Genomic DNA, 18,419 nt, shown 5'->3' on the forward strand with positions numbered 1-18,419 from the left:
TGTGTTGTTACTCAAAAAACTTCAGCACAATTTATTCTGACTCTAACCTCACATGTTGCCAATTCAAAGTGAAATGTTAAGGAAAAATGAAAAGAGAAAACACAAAGTTATACCTTCTGTGGGTGACAAAAACATTATTAACATGACCCAGCCCGTTGCAGCCTGGCAAAGGACAGTGTGGCAGCTCTTGTTTGTTCAGTTTCCAGGATAGTGAAGACCCATTGACAGGACTCTCCTTCTGTCTCTTGGCAGCCAAAGGACAACCAGAAGCAGTGCGATGAGAAGTGTATTTACCTGATATGTGACCTTGGCCATCACAGCCTATCACTGGACATCTACAGAAACACAGCAAAAGAACCCTCGTTTTCACTGGAGAGAGCAGGCAAATACAGTCTCAAAAAATTCTGAGAAAATCATTCCAGCTGCCTTTGCTACTTTGCTTTAATGGAGTAAGACTTGGTCCCTGGTGGCACACTGTACCTGAGCATCCAATTCTTGTCAAGCTGAGTTATGGGGGTTCAGGTGATCTTAAAATAAGGCAATTTAAAATACAGTTGTAGAGACTAAGAAAATAAGACATTCATTTAGATACTATTTTACCAGAAAAGAAAATTGAAGTTCTATCACAGGCAATAAATCTTCAAGTATATGGAAAGTCAGCATTGCCTCCTTTCTACCTCGGTTTCTGTTATGAAGCAGAGGGTGGGTTCCTGTAACTGGAAAACTTGTATGGAAACCCATGCAAATACTTGCAAAGAAAGGATAGGGAATTTTTTGTGCTGCTCTGTCAGTGTTATGCAGTTTTGCATATATCACTAGCAAGTATTAAGGCAAGTATTGCATTCAGCTAAGTCTTCACTTTTATATTCTGACAGTTATCATTTACAAATTTTAGTGGAATGTGCGTTCTAGCCAGGAATGTAGTGAATCTCTACCGAGTTTCCAGTTTTCATTTTAAGTGAAATTTTCATTCATACGTAGAGAAAAGACATGAGATTTACAGATACTTAAGTTCTCTGGAACATATTTTGAAGGCGTCGCTCTGATTTAATTATCTGATATGTTTCACCTCAGTCAGTAATAATTTTCCTTCATTTTGCCAAATTTTTCAACCAGGTGGCACTTGCATAGCACTCTTTAAAATAATTAGAGCGATGCAAGCAGATATAGCAATCCTTCCTCACTGTTTAGTCTCCTAGGTGATGGACTCCACCAACTTCACTAGAAGCAGAAACACTTGGTTTGGTTCCAGCTCTAGGCACTATTCTCATATGGTTCAGATTAACTGGAGCATCTCCCTGAGATTCCTCAAGTCCTGAACTCTCACAGGCCACTTCCCCCCTCCGCTGGTGGTGGACCCCTGCTTCTTACTCACTTAAGTTCAGGGTCTTCTTTTTCTTCCTTGGTAGGAGTGACTTTGATACCTCCTTTCCTGGCACGAGGACAACCAGACAAGCTGAAAGAAGCACACAGAGTAAGAGCCACCTCTTTCTGCTGCTGCCAGCCGAGAGCCCTGAGCACTGCAGCCCCCTGCGATGGGATGGTTGTTACCTTCTGTGGGATGCATAGTTCCCTGTCACGTGGCCAGAGCCGTCACAGCCAGGTGTTGGGCACCTATGGAATAATACAGGAAGCTTACAAAATACAGCCACAAAGATAGAGAGTGAACAATGTGTACATTCTATATTTTGTCTAGAGTGGAATAAAGAACAGCAGAGCTTTTGTTGAATAACTAAACCTAGCTCTCGTGGGTTTTTTGTTTGGTTTTTTTTTTTTAAATAAACAGACTCCTTTTTTTGGGAGAGTATTTTTTTTAAATAGCAGAGTTTCAGTAAGGAATGTGAAATATATTGTATATGATGTGTAGATTTAATTAGTTTTTATCAATGTTTGCATTGAGCATTTTTTCCTTGTACAGAATCAACATTACAAAGAGAAGAAAAAAAAGCAGCTTGATATAGATCTATTTGTAAATTTACTATCATGTGTTTGTTTTTTATGATGATGTTTTCAGGCACAGATCTAAGGAAGCACTTTGCCAGTATTTACAGAAGGGGAAATGAAAGCAGAGAAGCAGTTTTACTTTTGGGCATCAGTAGATGATATCCAGAATTTGAATTTAATAATTTGTGTGTTCTAGCACTGTAAGCATACCACAGGACCATCTCTTTCTAGCATGAGATTCAATTGGATATTCAGCTGAGCAATTGGATTATGCTTATTTCTTATGGTTAAGGGGTATCTCTGTGTATGTGCAACAAACAAGCCTTTTTGGGTATGAACGTTTGATACTGAAACATCTATACAATAAAAAGAAAAAAACCTGCCTATTACTGTGTTTTTTCCAGTGGTCTGGCAGGTTGGGCTTCTTGCTTGCTGTGCCCCAAAAGCCAACTGGAGTCAGTAGGTCTTCCCACTGACTTCTGTGGGGTTTGGAGAAGGACCTTAGTGGTAACACCTTCCATCTCAGAAGTACAGAGATTTTTCTTTTTTTTTTTTTATTTTTCTTTTTAAAAATTATTTTATTTAAGGCTGCTGTATGTTTGTGGGGTGGCTTGGTTTGAGGTTTTTTCAGAGAATATAAACATACCTCAGCACACAAAGCAGCACCAAAACCCATTTGCCTTTAGAAGTTATGCCAGCCTTTTCTATGTTTCTGTATTGTACAACACAAAGTTCTTATGCTAAGCAACCCTAAGGGACTTTGAAATGCTATGATTATTACAGAGTATCAGAATTACATAAGGAGTTGTGCCAAATAATGTTGTACTGAACCATTAAGGAAACTTGCATGGTTCAATATGCTCTTAAGTTGTTACTGAATCTTTCCTGAGTTAAAGAGATTCGTGATTTAATCTCATCATTTGTAGGCTGTCATGGAAAACACCTACAAATATAATTGTAATAGCACATCTGAGAGTGCAGGTGCATCTCTTCACAGAACATTTAAAACTACTTTTCTGTGAACAATTAATTTGTCAAAAATCTGACTTCTTTTGGACATGAAAAAATTTATGCATTGATTCAGGTAGAATTCAGCAAATAATTTCAAATTAAGAAGGGGGTGACTTTTTTTAAAAAGATAATGTCAAAACACTTCATGATGACACTTTGTGAACAAAATATTTTTGGCAGAACAACTTGCCTCACACTGACAGCAAAGGTAAAGGTGGGGGCTGCAGAGTGCCAGGATATGCTTGGCTGTGTAGAACTAAATGTTGACCTGTCTAAGTGTGGGACAAGGACTGGGCACAATGTCATGTGGAGCAGGCAGCAAGGGCAGATGTCTGGAGAGCGTGAATTCTCAAAAGTAAATCCAGAACACCTGCCAAAAACTATGGCTATTAATTTTAGCTACTTGTTTTATCAGATGATCACAGATGGAAGGGCTCCCTGCATAGACTGGAGGTGGACTTTAATTCAGTAAAATTTGTGTGAGACATTCAGATCTGAAAGTCTGAGAGTTGTGAATACACTTAAAAAGGACACTGAATTAAATTTTAAATCACACCATCTGTATTTACCACTTCTGGCAGCAGACAGATTTCCAACTGCATTGGAGTCCAAGCTATTCTGGAGGTCACTGAAGATTTGAGGGTGAGATATTATCAATAGTAATGAAGTTATAAGATGATATTTCAGGTGGCCGACTGACAAATCAGTAAAAAGCTTCATTAGCAAGACTCTTAATCTTGACCACTGGGTTGGGTTTTCCAGATATTAGTTATATCTTTGTATGGATTGTGAAATTCCAGAACACAAAATAGACTAAAAATCTATTGCCTTGCAGTCAGTAATACTGTGGAATTTCATCAGCTTTTAACTGGTGTTTGGACTGGTGCCCCAGCTTAGGGAGTCATCCTCTATAATGGATTCCTGTGCAGAGCCAACAAAATAAGATTTAAATTGAAGGGCCAGAGGTCTCAGGAGGTCAAATTAAGAGATGTCAACCCTCAGGTGGGTGTAGGTTACAAGTTCTTTTACAGTCCTTCCAAATTTGTTATTCAAACATAAATCTCTCAGCAATTTCACATATAAAATCTTGCAAATGGGCATCAAGTACCTCCTATTTTGTCCCTTTCTCCAAGAGGATTGCTTTATCTTTAGGAAATGAACTACAACTACATGCAAATTTTAAACACTGAGCTGCAGGTTTAGGAGCACTTCTGGTATATTTGCTCCCTCAAAAGCTCACTGGGGGTGTTGGATATGAACTGTAGTTTAAGCAAACCCAGTATCAGTATCAATGTTTTATGTGGAACTCATGCAGAAAAACTGCTTAAATCTCTCCTAGAAATTGACATTTAACTACTGCAAAAACTTGTCTAAAGATAGGACTGACCACCTATTCCTCAAAGCTTCTGAATTGTTAGTAAATATCTCTCTAAAGTACACATTTAAAATTCTTTAAGGCTTGATAAGCAAGCTCTTCAATTAAATAGAGTATCAGCCAAAATTACCCTTTTTAGCTTTAAAACCTGAGTCATCATCAAACTTATTATGTTTTAAATTGACCACCTCAGATTGTTCTGAGCAGCAAGAATCCTCATATAGAAATTTTCTTGAATCTGAATCTCAGGCCCACTTTCTGAGCAGATCTTCCTTATTTCCAAACTGTGGATCACATGGAAGCCTTGTATCTTTGCTGGCATAGAGTTTCATAATTAAAGCCAAAATCTTATCTTGATTCTGGCAAATTAAACACGAATAACATTTGGAAAAAATACACAGCTTTTTCATATTCATGCCTAACTACATGAGGGTACTTTCCTGGCCTGATTCTATGAGCGTTTATGCCCTCTGTTCACACAGCAATACTAAAATTAACTATTGATATGACTACACCAGCACAAGCATGATTGCAGCATTTTGGCATAAGGTTTAATTTAGGCAGAAGCAGAGTTTTGTTCAAATATCACCTGATCTATGTTTGCAGGAACCTAAATTAAGGTGGTACATTTGTGGAAAATAATTTTATTTAGCCCTTTTTCCTTTTGCGAATTGTCTGTGAACAGATTTTGATTTTTGCTCTTTTTCTAGTTAATTGAAATTAAATGCTAACTGCGTTATGCAACATATTTCTGTCTGTGAAATGTCCGTGAACCTTGACTTTGTCTTTCACAACTCACTTATTATACATGGCGTACAGTGTGCAGTTTGTCATTTAAGTCATATGCTGTTGCTCCTCTTTCCTTATGGCATGACCAAAACTCTAGAAGCTTTAGTAGAAAAATAACCATATTGGTATGCAAATTTACTTATTCACACATGAATGGGGCGGGGGGGTGATGCATGAGGAGCAACTATTCAAAATATTTGTGTGAGTGTCTTTGTATGGCAGAAAGCCAATAAAAGCAGGGACAAATATATATGACTCAGCAAATGATTTCAAATTTGTCAGCATTTTTGCAAGTCAGTTCCTTGCTAACCATTCCACTCTTTTAAAACCAATTAAACCTACATTTTATACCTTTGAGGATCAGGGATGTCAAAACATGAAGCATTGTGCCAGTGTGCCAGTTTACCTACTGGCTTTGTGAGCTGCTTTGGACAGCTGCCTAAATAAATGGTCTTTCTTTGTCATTTTGCTGCATCTCCTGTACATTCAACTTCATAGCTACCATCAGTTCAGCATTTCAATTATAATTTAAGTTGTAAGGGTAGAGAATAAGACCACTAACATTTGATCTGGGGAAGCCAAACGCTGAGCCAAGTCTAAATGTAGTCACTTCTGCTATTAATACCATTAGGAAAGGAAAATAGAGCCATCATCAGACTTTATTTTCTTCTATCTGGTCTAGGGATGAACCTAAAGGACAGAAAGGACAGTCACGGGGTTCTCCCCTTTTTACATGCATTCATGAGTTTTTCCAAGCCATCTATTATGGGATCCAATTTACAAGTTGCAGAGGGAAAGCTATGAAAGAACTCTAATTATCCTTTCCTTTTCCCCACATCCTTCTTGACAAAGCCAATTCAATAACTAGATGACTGGTTGCCAGTGCCTCTCTTGACTACAGATTTTTGAAATATTCATATGTCCCTATACATCTGTCTATATAGCAGAGCTGCACAGTCCTTTTGTAAGTGACATTTCATGGTGAGAATTATGCCAGCACAAAATCATATGACTTGATGTCTGCTTCAGTGACATTAAACTCATAGTATAGGGTAGTGAGTAATAAAAAATGATTTGCAGGTATTCTGGTCTCATTTTTAGATTTATTCTAACTAGATTTATTTCTAACTAAATAATTCCAATTAATTCTATCTGGATCAGTTATTTGCCAGATCAGTCTTATGTATTAGATATTTTCTATTCCTATCTGATTCAGAAATACTGAGGAAACTGCATCTTTCCTAGTGTTTACAATTTTTCCCCCGAAGTCCTGATTAATTAATGAAAATGAAGGGGTTAATTAATTAATGAAGAATGAAGAAAGACAAATGGAGAAAAGTAAACTTTATTTCACTCAAAAGCTTTCAAACCAATTCACTTCACTTTTCAGACAAAGGTTTGATACCACTCAGAGCAATTCAAATTTACAATTTCAATAACGCAGGGAACATGTTTGTCGAAGACAAAAAACAATAATATTTGTGCTATTGTTAATACTTACTTGAGCTCCTGAGAGTTAGCAGCCATAAGGGATTTTAATGTCTTGTCAGCTAATGGGCACCCAGAAACACTGAAAAGAAAATCTGATGTGAAATACTTTACTAAACCAAGGCAATTATTTTTATCAATACAACAACATACAGACAATCTATGACTTATACCAGTTAAAATTATACCTTCAAATATTTGTTCTTGGCAAAGAAGGAGCAGCCAATATAAGGCTGTGGTTCTTAAGTCAATTAAAAATATATATAGTTAGGGGCAAATGTTTTTCCCTGTAAAGCTTTGCTAGGGCAGTGCAGTGGTGCACAGAATCCATCCGTTATGTTTCATATATGAAGGACAGCTAGAGAATCTGGTCCACACGGCTGATAGAAGGCAGAAAACACTTCCATCCTGCTCCCAAGGGAAAAGCAGGAAAATATTGTTTCAACCCCTAGGTTGGCTATTTTGAGGAAAATATTTAACATCCTCAGGTTGTAATGGCACATCTATGAATTTTAAAGCCATTCATAGAGATATTCAGGAACCTTATTTCTAATCACATGCAGCAGCATCTGTATAGAGACTGCTTGTACACTCAGGGAAATGCAAACTTTACTAAATGACTTATCTGCAGGTCTCAGCTAAGAAGTGCAGCTACATTAATAAGCATATGCTGCTTAACTCTGCATCAGCATATAAAGTCCAGACCTTCACAAAAATACCAAAACCAGGAAAAACAGCCACATTTCTCTGTGGATTATTTTCTGCAAAGTGCTTTCGAATATTTACCCATGGTTATTATAAAAAGGTTCAAAGATGACAAGAGCTAAAAGTAGCTCTATTTCCTGTTTTAGGCTTCCTGTTGTTTCTTACCTGCGGTGTGAGGCATAGTTTCCTGTTACATGACCGCTACCATCACATCCTGGAGTTGGACAGCTATGCAAAGAAGAAGCAATGAGCAATTAGAGTATATGTAATTTACCACATAGCTTACCATACCCTGCAGTGAATTATGTAATGATCTTTAGGGCAATCACATTCATCATTACACATTTCAACATTGTCACGACGCTGCAGAAAACTAGAAAAACTTCACTTCTGTTTTTTAATGATTACTTGAAGCAGAGATGGAAAGAATTTCTCCTATTTCCACAACACAAGTAATTCAAAACCTTATTTTTTTATCTATGTAAGGTTACCTTTGCATAGGTATTTTAGTTACGAAGTGGGTTCTTAAAAAGACTGTTTCTTTGTCAGTACAAAATTTTGACAGCAATTCTTAAATGTTAGAGCTGAAGTTTCTGACATGACCTCCAGTATAACATGGGCAAGAGAACAGTAATATTCAAAATAATTCTTTTCCCTTCTGACTAGATTAAGGCACTGTCCTTTAGAAATACCTCCAATCTTTATTTACTGATACGAGTGAGAAAGGTGTTAGGGTTGCTTGCGGCACAGAAAGCACTTCAATGTCACACAGCTGAAGTTCAGAAAGAGAACTTTCTCAAGATGTTTTCCAGCTGAACTGAGAAGTGATTCCAAGGTGGTTGTTGTGGTTTAGGAATGGTACTCTCCAAGTGAGTGTTCCCACCAAGACTCTCCAAACCATAGACCTCTTTCTCACCCTCCCTTCCTCCTTTCTCTGCGGCAGGTTGGAGAGGAGAATTGGAGGCACAAAGGTGAAAATCACATCTTGAGATAAGAACAATTTACTGGAAACAGCAATGAGATAACAAAATGGTAACAGCAAAAATATCCGTAAGAGGGTGTACAGGATAGGCACATGATTGCTCAGAACCAGTGCTGCGCTACCCTGGCTCGGTACTGGCGTTACCCAACTGCTCCCTTTGCCAAGCTTACTCAACTGGGAGGAAAACCTTCTCCCTGGGTGAGGTTCCAGGTCCCAGCCATGCCACCTCCTGGCTACTGCAAAAATTAACCCTGTCCTGGCTGGAACCAAGAGAATGGTGTACATTTAACAGAACACATAAACTCATTTAAATCATGGAGGTATGCTCAGCCTGGAGATGTTATAACTTCTCTTTTTCCTCAGCCCTTCTTCAGTTGTAAAGCTGAACTCATTTATCAAACTGGGATACAATCCTCTCCAAAAGGGCGAAGATACCAAGAAATGCAACTTGTGCATGGAGAGGGAGGTGGATTAAATATTCCTTTGTACAGTACCTTAAAACACTCTTAACACCAGTGCTGCAGAGTTGCCTAATAAAGAACTGTTTTTCTTTCACTGGGAATATGGATAAAAAGGGCAAGCAGATGCTGTACAAAAACTGTTATCTAGTGTTCCATGCTAATGAAAAAGGGGTGCCTGAGATGCTCACCTGGCTATTTTCTCTGACCTGGCAGAGTGCTAGGAAGTTTTTCAAATCTGTAAAAAAGCCTTAGGAAGACATCAGCTTCATTTTCACAGCCCATTTCAACCTGAGTGATGCCGTTAAGGGCATCAGAATTAACATGGAAAAATGGAAAGCACATGCTAGGAGGTGGTATTCATACAGTTCTTCACTGTAGCTGCACTAACCACGTTCAAAAATTTTTCTCTGCAAGTGCTTATGTCATTTTAAAAGCTTCCTCATGATGGAGCCAACTGTACTGAATTGTTCAGTACAATTTCTGAGCTCAGTGGGATCACAGGAATGTAGTCTGATCCCTACATTGCCTATGGATTCTTCTGATAAATTAAAACTATTCCTTATTTAATTTTCAGCACAACTACATTTTAGATACCTATCTCTGCTCACTGCTTGAACATAATAGAGTACAACCACTGTAAGCTCATCATTGCCCTAGTAAATACTCTGGTGTTATTATTTAGGAGAGTGGAAAAGTATTTTACAGGCATCTCAAAACAGGTCAGTATGACAAAGGAATAAATATTATAAAAGAAAAGCCATTAGTCTTCAGAAAATAAAGTCTCAGTGATTTTGTATGCATTTGTTTTAGAAGAAGAGGCAAAACAATCTGACCTGTAGCAATTTAGGTCATGAACTACAACTGCAGATATAATGTGGTGAGTAGGCAACATGCAGACTGCATGACATGAGGGGAAAGAATCACTCTTCATAGCAGCTTGCCCCAGGGAAATGTAAATTCTAGAGACAGAGGCAGCTGTAACTGCTTCAGTGCCACCGAGTCTGGAGAGCAGGACACAAGTTGGTGGGATGTGACTCGTTTATTTATGGGTGAGCATGCAGTGATATGTTATGGCCTATCATCACTCAGTGATACAGACCATGCTTGTTCAGAGAGACCTGCTCTGGTTTGGGACAAAAAGAAAAGTGCCATAAATGATTGCTGAGTCCTAGTTGACTATTACAGTGAAAACTCTGTGTTGATATCAAAATGATGTTGATGTGAACCTATAAGGAACTTTGGGAAGAACCTAGATGAGATTTTTAAAAAGTGACTTGTGCTATGAGCTGCTTGGGACAAATTTATTGAACAATTCTAAACTGAAACAAGCTGTTGTATGCAGACAGATTTAACAGAATGTATTTGCAGTTCTAGATAGTAAAGTTTTGGATCTTAAGACAGAGCAGGTGCATCTCAGTACTTCAGAAAAGAGAGTATTAGCCTATACTCTCAGAGCATGAATTTGTACAGCCACTGGGTTTTCTGCAGGACTGAATAACTGATTCTGCTTGGAAGGAAGCAAATGAAGGACTTAAACATATTTCCTACAGGTTGGAAAACCCCGTGGCACTTTCTGTCTTGTATTTTGTCTTTTTATGAACTCTGCATGTTTTCTGTCTGAGAAATCCTGACTGCTTCTGCACAAGCTCTAAGCAATGGATCTATAATGACGATTGTTCAATTAAAGCTTATTTAATTATGTAAGCATTATCAGAGCCAATCTGTAGCATGTAATGAAACTGTGTTTTGTAGAAGGAGATGTTGCCCGCTTGATACCTATCTATCTGAGGAATAAGGAGTGGCACCCAGTAGCACCCATTTAGTCATTGACCTATCCAGACCCCCAGGCATACCCTGGCTTGATGCAGCTCCAAACCTCGTGTCTACGTACCCACAATGTGGAACTAACCACGTGCAGTAAATTGTGCAAGTCTCCCTGCTCAGCTCCTGCAAATCTACTTCAAACCAGAACTCAGAACAGCAGCACAGTCAGTCTTTACCAGGGCAAAGGAAAATGCAGCATTTTTTGTGACTCACGTGATGAGTTCCTTTTTGAGGTCTCTTGAATGAAGCTTGGGTTTAGGACTCGGTATGGAGACATCTCCTGGATACTTCTTTTCCTCCATGTTTTCTGGAGAGCTCACTGTATCTTTCTGAAATATTAGATGAGAACGTGACAAAAGGTTTCTCTCTTCAAGTCCTCCCACACATTCAAGAAATAATTTGCCATGGCAAGAAGAGAACCTCTTGTAAAACTTTAAAAAAAAAAAAGGAGAAAGAAATTAAAAAGATATGATGGAGAGAAATTAAGAAAGTTTAGTACATCATAGTTTCAGGTTCTTACAGGTAGCCTTTTAAAAATGTTGTGTAAATGTTTCTGAAGACAGATGCTAGTTTAAGCCATATATAGGAGAAATTTGGGGTTGTTTTATAAGATGATGATAAAGACCAAAGAAAAGTACACAGAGAAAATAAAAGTGGCTGTTGGGAGAGCCAAACCAGACTTCAGCAATTATGTTCTTTTTATTTTCTGTGTAAGTATGTTGCTGACTTTTGAATACAGTTGAAGTGGTGACTATTGCAATCGTAAATTATAAAATTGCAATCATAAATGTAAAAAAGTACTATTTTGCATAAGCAAATGTAAATGCAAAGCTTTTTAAGTCTGTGGAATGGAATGTCTTGTTATCTTATTCAAAGAGCAGATTCTTGCTAAAATAAAAATCATAAAGAAAAAAATGACTTTGAAGTTTTCTTAAGAGCAGGTTACTGAGGGTAGTTCTTGATTTCTACCATTTGTAGATCAAAATCGTCACTTCTACCATGCTGTTTGGATGGATGGTATGAATCATGAGCATTCACTCCCTTGGGAAGGCATTTTGGAAACTTGGAGTCCTGGAAGGAAATTACATTTTTGTTTTCTGAAAAATCTTTGATCACTTCAGAGTAGCTTGGTTTATATTGTTTTGAGGCTTAATACCTTCAATTATTATTACCTTTATGAAAGATAAGTATTTTCTTTTTGAAGGGATGCTCTGTAGCTATTTTATCATTCGAGAATCCTCCAAAGCTTATAGCATCAATTATCAAACCTCTATTAATCGCTTCTTGGACTTCATGTTGGTTGTGTGATTCCATTCCAACACGCAGGTATTTCCCAGAGATTACCATCTGTAGGAGCAGAAACTGCTGCCTGTGGTTGAGAGGGGAAGGTCCCAGCCTCTGCTAAACGCACGGGGCTGGTGCCATGGATGCTCTGGGCTTGTGCAGCTGACAGACGTGCCAGGACAGAGGAGCAGGGATGTCTGCAGAGCTGTTAACACCGAGTGCAGGGCTGAGTTGAATCTGGACTGAAAATGGAGTTTCTGCCTCCTGGGTCTTGTAAGCTCTGCAGGGGTGTTTCTTCTGATAAAGCTTCCATATGGTCCTCAATTCTGGCAGCTCATCTTCGGCTGTTTGGAGGCTGGATCCTCAATATGACTCCTTCTGCTTTCTGCAACTGGCTACCTACTGCCTACTGTAACTCACTCTACACATACATATCGAAACGATGCCATAGTATTGCTGTATCAATTACTACTGATTTTTGCAACCACATTTGTGGGGTTAATTTGTTTGGGAATAATCTAATCTGCTACAAATATAGAAAGCAAAAATACATATATTCAGCTTTACTAAACATTCTTTCACAGTAATTATTGAGTAATTATTTTAAATAAATAGGAAAACTCTCATATATTTCAGGCTTTGGGAATTATATTTCTGAAGGAGAACTTCAGATAAGGAGCAACAGAGAAAATTAGCAACTACAAAAGGTCTTGATAAAATATTAGTACAGAAATAATAAATGAATGAAAGTCCTCTAAACATGGAAACTAAAATGCTAAAAATACAAAAGTGGAAAAATGGATGTCAGCTTTGTTCAAGAATCAAGAAACTTCAGACACTTTTCCAAAGTTGGGTTAAGTCTAGGTCCCAGTGGCGTATGGGGGTGATTTTGCCACTCAAAGCTGCAGAATGGGGATTTGAATTCCTGACTACTTCTGTCCACGGGTTCTGACCTACCTTTCTTAGCATCACATGCAAGTAGGGATCATCACTGTTATAAGTCACTGTAAAATTGAAAGCTCCTCAAAGAAACAACAAAATGGTAATGCCCTGTTACCATTATTACCAACCTGTTAACCTGTTGCCAGCTGGAAGGGGTCAGATGTCAAAATAACTTCAAAAAACACAGATGAAATGGTTTCCACTTAATCTAATGGAGGGTAAAGAAGGCTGGTTTAACAGTTTCCTGTCTAACAACTAACTGCCAGGCTACATCTGCATCACTGAGCTGATGTGTGTTTCTAAAAATTTAAAGCATGCCTTGCCTGGATCCCATGTATCTCAACCAGGCATACATCAGCCTCTTCCACTTCTTCTGAGAGAAGCCTGGAGTAGGGGGTGGTGAAAAGAACCCTCTAGATCTCCACTGTGATCCTGATCTGGGTCATGTACTTGAGAATTTAACCTGCAGCACACCAGAGTAGCCATAACGGTTTGTGCTGCAGGATATGTTAATGTTTCCAATATGTGCAACTTGTGTTCTTTGTTTTAAATTAAAGATATCTCCTGATCTTTTGCTGATGATGGACCAGAAACTTGTGCGTGTGTGTGCATGTGTGTGTGAGTTATTCACTATGTCACTGTGTGATACCTGCTGCACAGAGCAGACTGATGGAGAATTAAGTATATCAAGGCTTGACAAAATGCTACAGTATTGCAGTTCACAGTTTCATTTCACTGAGTCATTTAATAAAAATAAGATTTCATGATGAAGACTGACACAAGTACACCTACAGCCACCAGTATAACTGATACTAGAGGGTTTAGAATTGCAGTATTTTCATTTTCTGTCTTTAACTAATTAGGTTTTTTTCAAATCTTAATGGTGAATTTCCTGAATTGAGATATTAAGATTTGTAATTTTTTTAAGTAAAGCTATACACACATAAATATACAGAAACATCAACAATTTTATACAGGATTTTTCTTAGCTATCCTTTAGTATGTTTCCCAGGACTGAGTGAGATATATAGACTTTAAACTGGTGACTTCTTCATCATCATCTTAGTTCCTTGAGAAACACTTGGTTTTATTCAAGCAGCATAAAATCTTCAGATGTGTAGAAGCTGCAAAAGCAGGACAGTGCAAAGGAAATGTAGGCAAAGGAATACTGAAACTCTGCCCTTCTAGAACCTCACATCACTACACATGGTGCAAAAAGCGTTGTGTCTGTCTGAAACACAGAAGGTCAGAAATAAAGAACAAATACTTTTTGATACCCTGCACTTAAGACTGAGAGTAGAGCATCATGTCTTGGCTTGTGTCCTTCTCCAGCTATTTATCTTTAGAAGGAGAGCTAATCCTCTGGGAAAACACCTTTAGCACTTCTCCCTTTCTGGTATGTTGGGTGATGATCATTACAGCTAGTCAAGCCCAACTGTATGTATAGTTTTTCCTTTTTTGTTTGAATGGATTTATAGTTAAATGCTATTAAAAATCTGAAGAATTTTAGACTAAAAGAAAAATCAGAACCAGCCCAAGTGGTCCAAGCACTACTATTTCCTGCAAAGAGCATGTGTGTATTCATGCATGCCCACTACAGAAAGCAAGCAAGCAATGATACCCCATTAATGTACAGATGGAAGTTTATATTGATTTCAGCAAAGACCAGAACATAATGGTAACATGAATAACAGATAATAGCATCTGGCACTTTTAACATTTTTAAGCCCTGAAATCTTTGGAGAACTGACAGTTGAACTAACTGACAGCTCTAGTTATTTCTCAGCGCTTTCCTTTTGGAGAGATTTTGAGCTTTTTCCAAATTCAGATTTTTTTTTTTAAGGGGGCATCTGGACAGGCTATTTTGCTGAGAGAGAGAGACACAATATTTTCTGGAAATTACCACCAAAATTAAGCAACTGTTGTGCATATGAACCAGATAACAATGAATTAGAAATAGATATAATCAGTCATTTTCTTTGCATAGGGATAACTGCCAGTCTTTGATTTTGAAATCAGAGCCTCTGGCCCTGACATCACTGGACATATCAAGGCTCCCTGGGATGGCAAATCTCACAGCAGAGATCTGGGGCCAGATCCTCAATTAGAGATGAAATGCACAGTGTCAAAGCACCGAGTGCAAGGGGCACCAGCACCTGAGTGCATTGGACCATTATGTCCTGTTGGGTAGTTTAGTTGCCTCAAACTCCCTGTGCTGGAAAGGGACAAGGAAACATCCAGACACCCATCAGAGCCTTGTGAAAGTCAGGCAGGGATTGGGGGAGATGTGGAGGTGCTCCTGTCTTGGCTTTTTTGCTGAGCTGTGATGGCAGGAGGGAGGAGGAGTGACATGACAGGTCCCCTGACAGGTCTGTGGCACCTCTTGATCTCAGCAGCAAGGCAGTCCTCTCAAAGCTGGATACGCTTGCTCATCGTGCAGCATTAAAGGGGAAGGGCCTGAGCCCTCAGCCTCATGTCAAACCCACTCCAAAACCCTGGTACACGGATTGTTCTGTCATTGGTGAGGTAAGGACCATCATTAGCCCCAAAGAGGAGACTGCAAAGGGTTCAAGACAAACCAGCCTCCAAGAAATGCAAGCTTTTTTGGTGGACACATTGCAACAGACTACCCAGTGTTGACAGTGTTTTTTCCTTACACAACTGAATTATCTTTTAATTCCAGGTGGTTTTTGAATTGGAGGCCTGGATCCTCTAAACTCAGTCATAAATAGCTTTACCCCATCTATGTCTTCTTGAAGTATCAGATTTGATATTTGAAAAAAAAGTTAATTTCATAATAAATATAATGATCAAATTCTATTATTTGATATATAAAAACAAACAGGGAGTTAATTGTACAAAACTGTCCAACTGGGGCATCTTTTAGTCTGTTTCTGAAAGCTGTAACATAAGCTTTTATCTAATCAGCCTTTTAAAGATCTGTTGGTCCCTTCCTGATTTTAAGAAAAATGAAAGCAGTCCATATTCTGAAAGTCAGGCTCAAGAGAAAAAAAAAAAAATCGAAGTTGCTGGCAAAGTAGAAGAATAAGAAGGAAAGGCCATAGTAGACTATGCTGCCTTGCTGTCAAGAGCAGACATGAAAGAGCAAAACCGAAACAAAACCAGAATCAAGACAATTACTGAGTTGGAAGTGACACTCTAGAAGACTGGTTGCAGAAGTTGCAAGCTGGAGATCTAAGACACACTGGTGGAAATTTCTTTCAGTATATAAAATAAAAAGTTTTCCAATGAAAGAATATTACAGGCAAGGTTTTAAGCATGTGTTTAAATGCTTACATAGCAAGTTATCTAGACGATATCTATTTTCTATCTGAAGACATGGTATGGAAAAATTGCTTTTAGTTTCAGCATGAAAGAATTGTCTTAGTTTGATTTTATTTGTTGGGGTTATTTTTGCTTTGCTTTTCTTTTTTCCCTGGTGATTGCTAGTCCATTTGGGTGTCTGTGTTACAGGACTGAGCCATTAGGAACAAAATTTAAAAAGCAGTCTCTAATGATGGATACCTTTGTTTCCCTTATCTTAGAGACTTACAGACATTAACAAGTAGGCTCTGAAAGCAAGATTTTTCAAAGTGAGTAATGGGTTTTTCTTATGTCACATCCAAGAGACCATTAAAACCAGCTCAATGTTCACAAGCATCTACCTGTGGAAACTGATTCCCTTTAAACTGCACTAGGTGATCCCAAAGACTATTATATGGTCTCTCATGCAAGGGAAAAAGTCACTCAGAAACTGAAAAAATACCTCTTTTTCTTCTTCTTTCCTGCCATGGGTCTTGCTGTAGTTGATTGGTGTATCCCAGCCTTCCTGTTCACAAAGTGCCTGGTAGAAGGCTGCATTTACCAGGATGCTGCTTGCTTTGAAAGGAGAAGAGGAAGGAGTGGGAAGTGCTGTGCTGGAAGAAGTGAGAGGCATAACTTTGTCTTGGCTTCGATTCTTTTTCATGCTCAAATCCAGAGTGCCATTTTCATCCACTTCTATCTCAGCTCCCTGACATGCAACAGGAAATAGAGACACGTTTAGATATGGACATGGTAAGGCTGTAAAATAACCATGTGGTGCTTTTAAAGGATAAATATAAATGCACGCTTTTATTTAAATTTATCTGAATCTAAACCCAGCTTTTCGATTTATGTCAGTTAATGTCCAACTCTTAGGCAGACTTAAGAGTAGCCTCAGTAATGGTATCCCTGCATCTCAGCTTAAACATAGTAAGCGGAATTTAAATAAGATGCCTCTAAACCATAACCTATACTCCCTAAATCTAGTTTTATTTAAACAAAGTTTAGCTTTAAATCTTCTTGATCTTTTCACTCTTACAGAGAACTATGACCCCAATTCACAGTTAAAAGCATTAATGCATTGTTTAGGTCATCCCACAGCATTACTATCACATATCCTCCCTTCCCCCCACACCCTGGAAACATTATAACATTTGTATCATGGGGGAGGAGAAGGAGGGAGAAAGAAATACATCTAAAAGTAGCACAGTGGGAGAAATTTTCACTAGGGTTCTCTACATCACTTGAAATAACAAACTGCCTTTATCATAATTTGACTAGGCCACTAGGGCACAAGTCTGCACTGACACCACTAGACTGAGAGCTACAGAAGGATCTTGAGGAGGTTCTCCCTGATGCAGACATTCTGCCTGAGTTAACAAAGCCTTTTCTTCCTGGGAATAACAGCAAAGAGCAGCCTCTAATTGCAGAGGTGTGTGCAGACTGGGGAGAGACCCAACCTCTCCTTCCAGTCTGGGAGAAGCTCTCCTGCACACAAAAAGTGGCAAATGCTGCTTGGCTGTACAGGAACAAAGGAAGGAAACTTCACTGTGTTGTCTTATGCTGCTTGATCACAGAAAAAGAGGACAAACTCCTCTTCTTGCAATGATAAAAAGCTGATGAAAGTACAACTTATTAGTGAAGGCAACAACTTCTCCCTCGTGCTCGATATGCTACGCTGAATATTGACATATTTTCTGTATAGGCATGAATCGAAGAGTAATCCTTGCAATTGCCAACATTTACTGAAGTCAAGTAGGGGGAAGAGATGAAAGGTGGCTTCTAGAGGACTATTCAGTAGTTGCCCTGAGTAAAGTGGAGAATATTCAAAGACTATGGAGATAAATAGCAATGTCAGAGATCTACACCAAGAATACTGTAATTAACACTGCTCGTTGTCTTCCTGTTATTTTCATCACTTTTATTTTTAATTTGCATCACCACAAAGACTGGATAACACTTGGGAATTTGGGGTAGATGTGTTTGGTGCTGTGTAACTGTAGGAAACAGTTGTATAAAGCAAGATTTCCTACCTTGAGTAATATAATAGGAAACTCACAGTGTAAGTGAATCACCTAGATGTTGTGTTGTAAACAGAAAAGAGATGGGTATGCCCAGTGGGCAAGTTTTTCTGTCTTTCTTAGACCTCTTCCTCAGGAAGACACTGGCAGAATGAGCCCCTTTGTCTTTCTTCCCATTAAATATTGCTGGAGTTTGATGGTTAGTCACCCATTTAATTGTTAATGATAGGGCAATGAAACTTATCCTCTTTGGAGGATCTTAAGAAGAGTTGTGGTGAAACAGGGAGCTC

General features: G+C 38.5%; 1 protein-coding gene across 6 annotated transcripts in view; it reads right to left on the minus strand.

Annotated features, from left to right (window-relative positions):
- ST18 (ST18 C2H2C-type zinc finger transcription factor) overlaps positions 1-18,419 on the minus strand; it is a 169,028-nt gene that overhangs the window by 9,275 nt on the left and 141,334 nt on the right. For 3 of the 6 annotated variants that reach the window (XM_032125093.1, XM_032125082.1, XM_032125126.1), the window contains 7 exons: positions 16,572-16,817; positions 10,793-11,010; positions 7,478-7,540; positions 6,621-6,689; positions 1,552-1,614; positions 1,376-1,456; positions 114-335 (listed from right to left, as the gene is read on the minus strand). In XM_032125093.1, the coding sequence (XP_031980984.1) occupies positions 114-335; positions 1,376-1,456; positions 1,552-1,614; positions 6,621-6,689; positions 7,478-7,540; positions 10,793-11,010; positions 16,572-16,817 (962 nt within the window). The remainder of the gene's footprint in view (positions 1-113; positions 336-1,375; positions 1,457-1,551; positions 1,615-6,620; positions 6,690-7,477; positions 7,541-10,792; positions 11,011-16,571; positions 16,818-18,419) is intronic. The other 3 variants (XM_032125109.1, XM_032125102.1, XM_032125117.1) reach the window with 2 other exon arrangements.

The sequence above is a fragment of the Corvus moneduloides genome, chromosome 1 (assembly GCF_009650955.1).
Source record: "Corvus moneduloides isolate bCorMon1 chromosome 1, bCorMon1.pri, whole genome shotgun sequence".
NCBI lineage: Eukaryota > Metazoa > Chordata > Aves > Passeriformes > Corvidae > Corvus > Corvus moneduloides.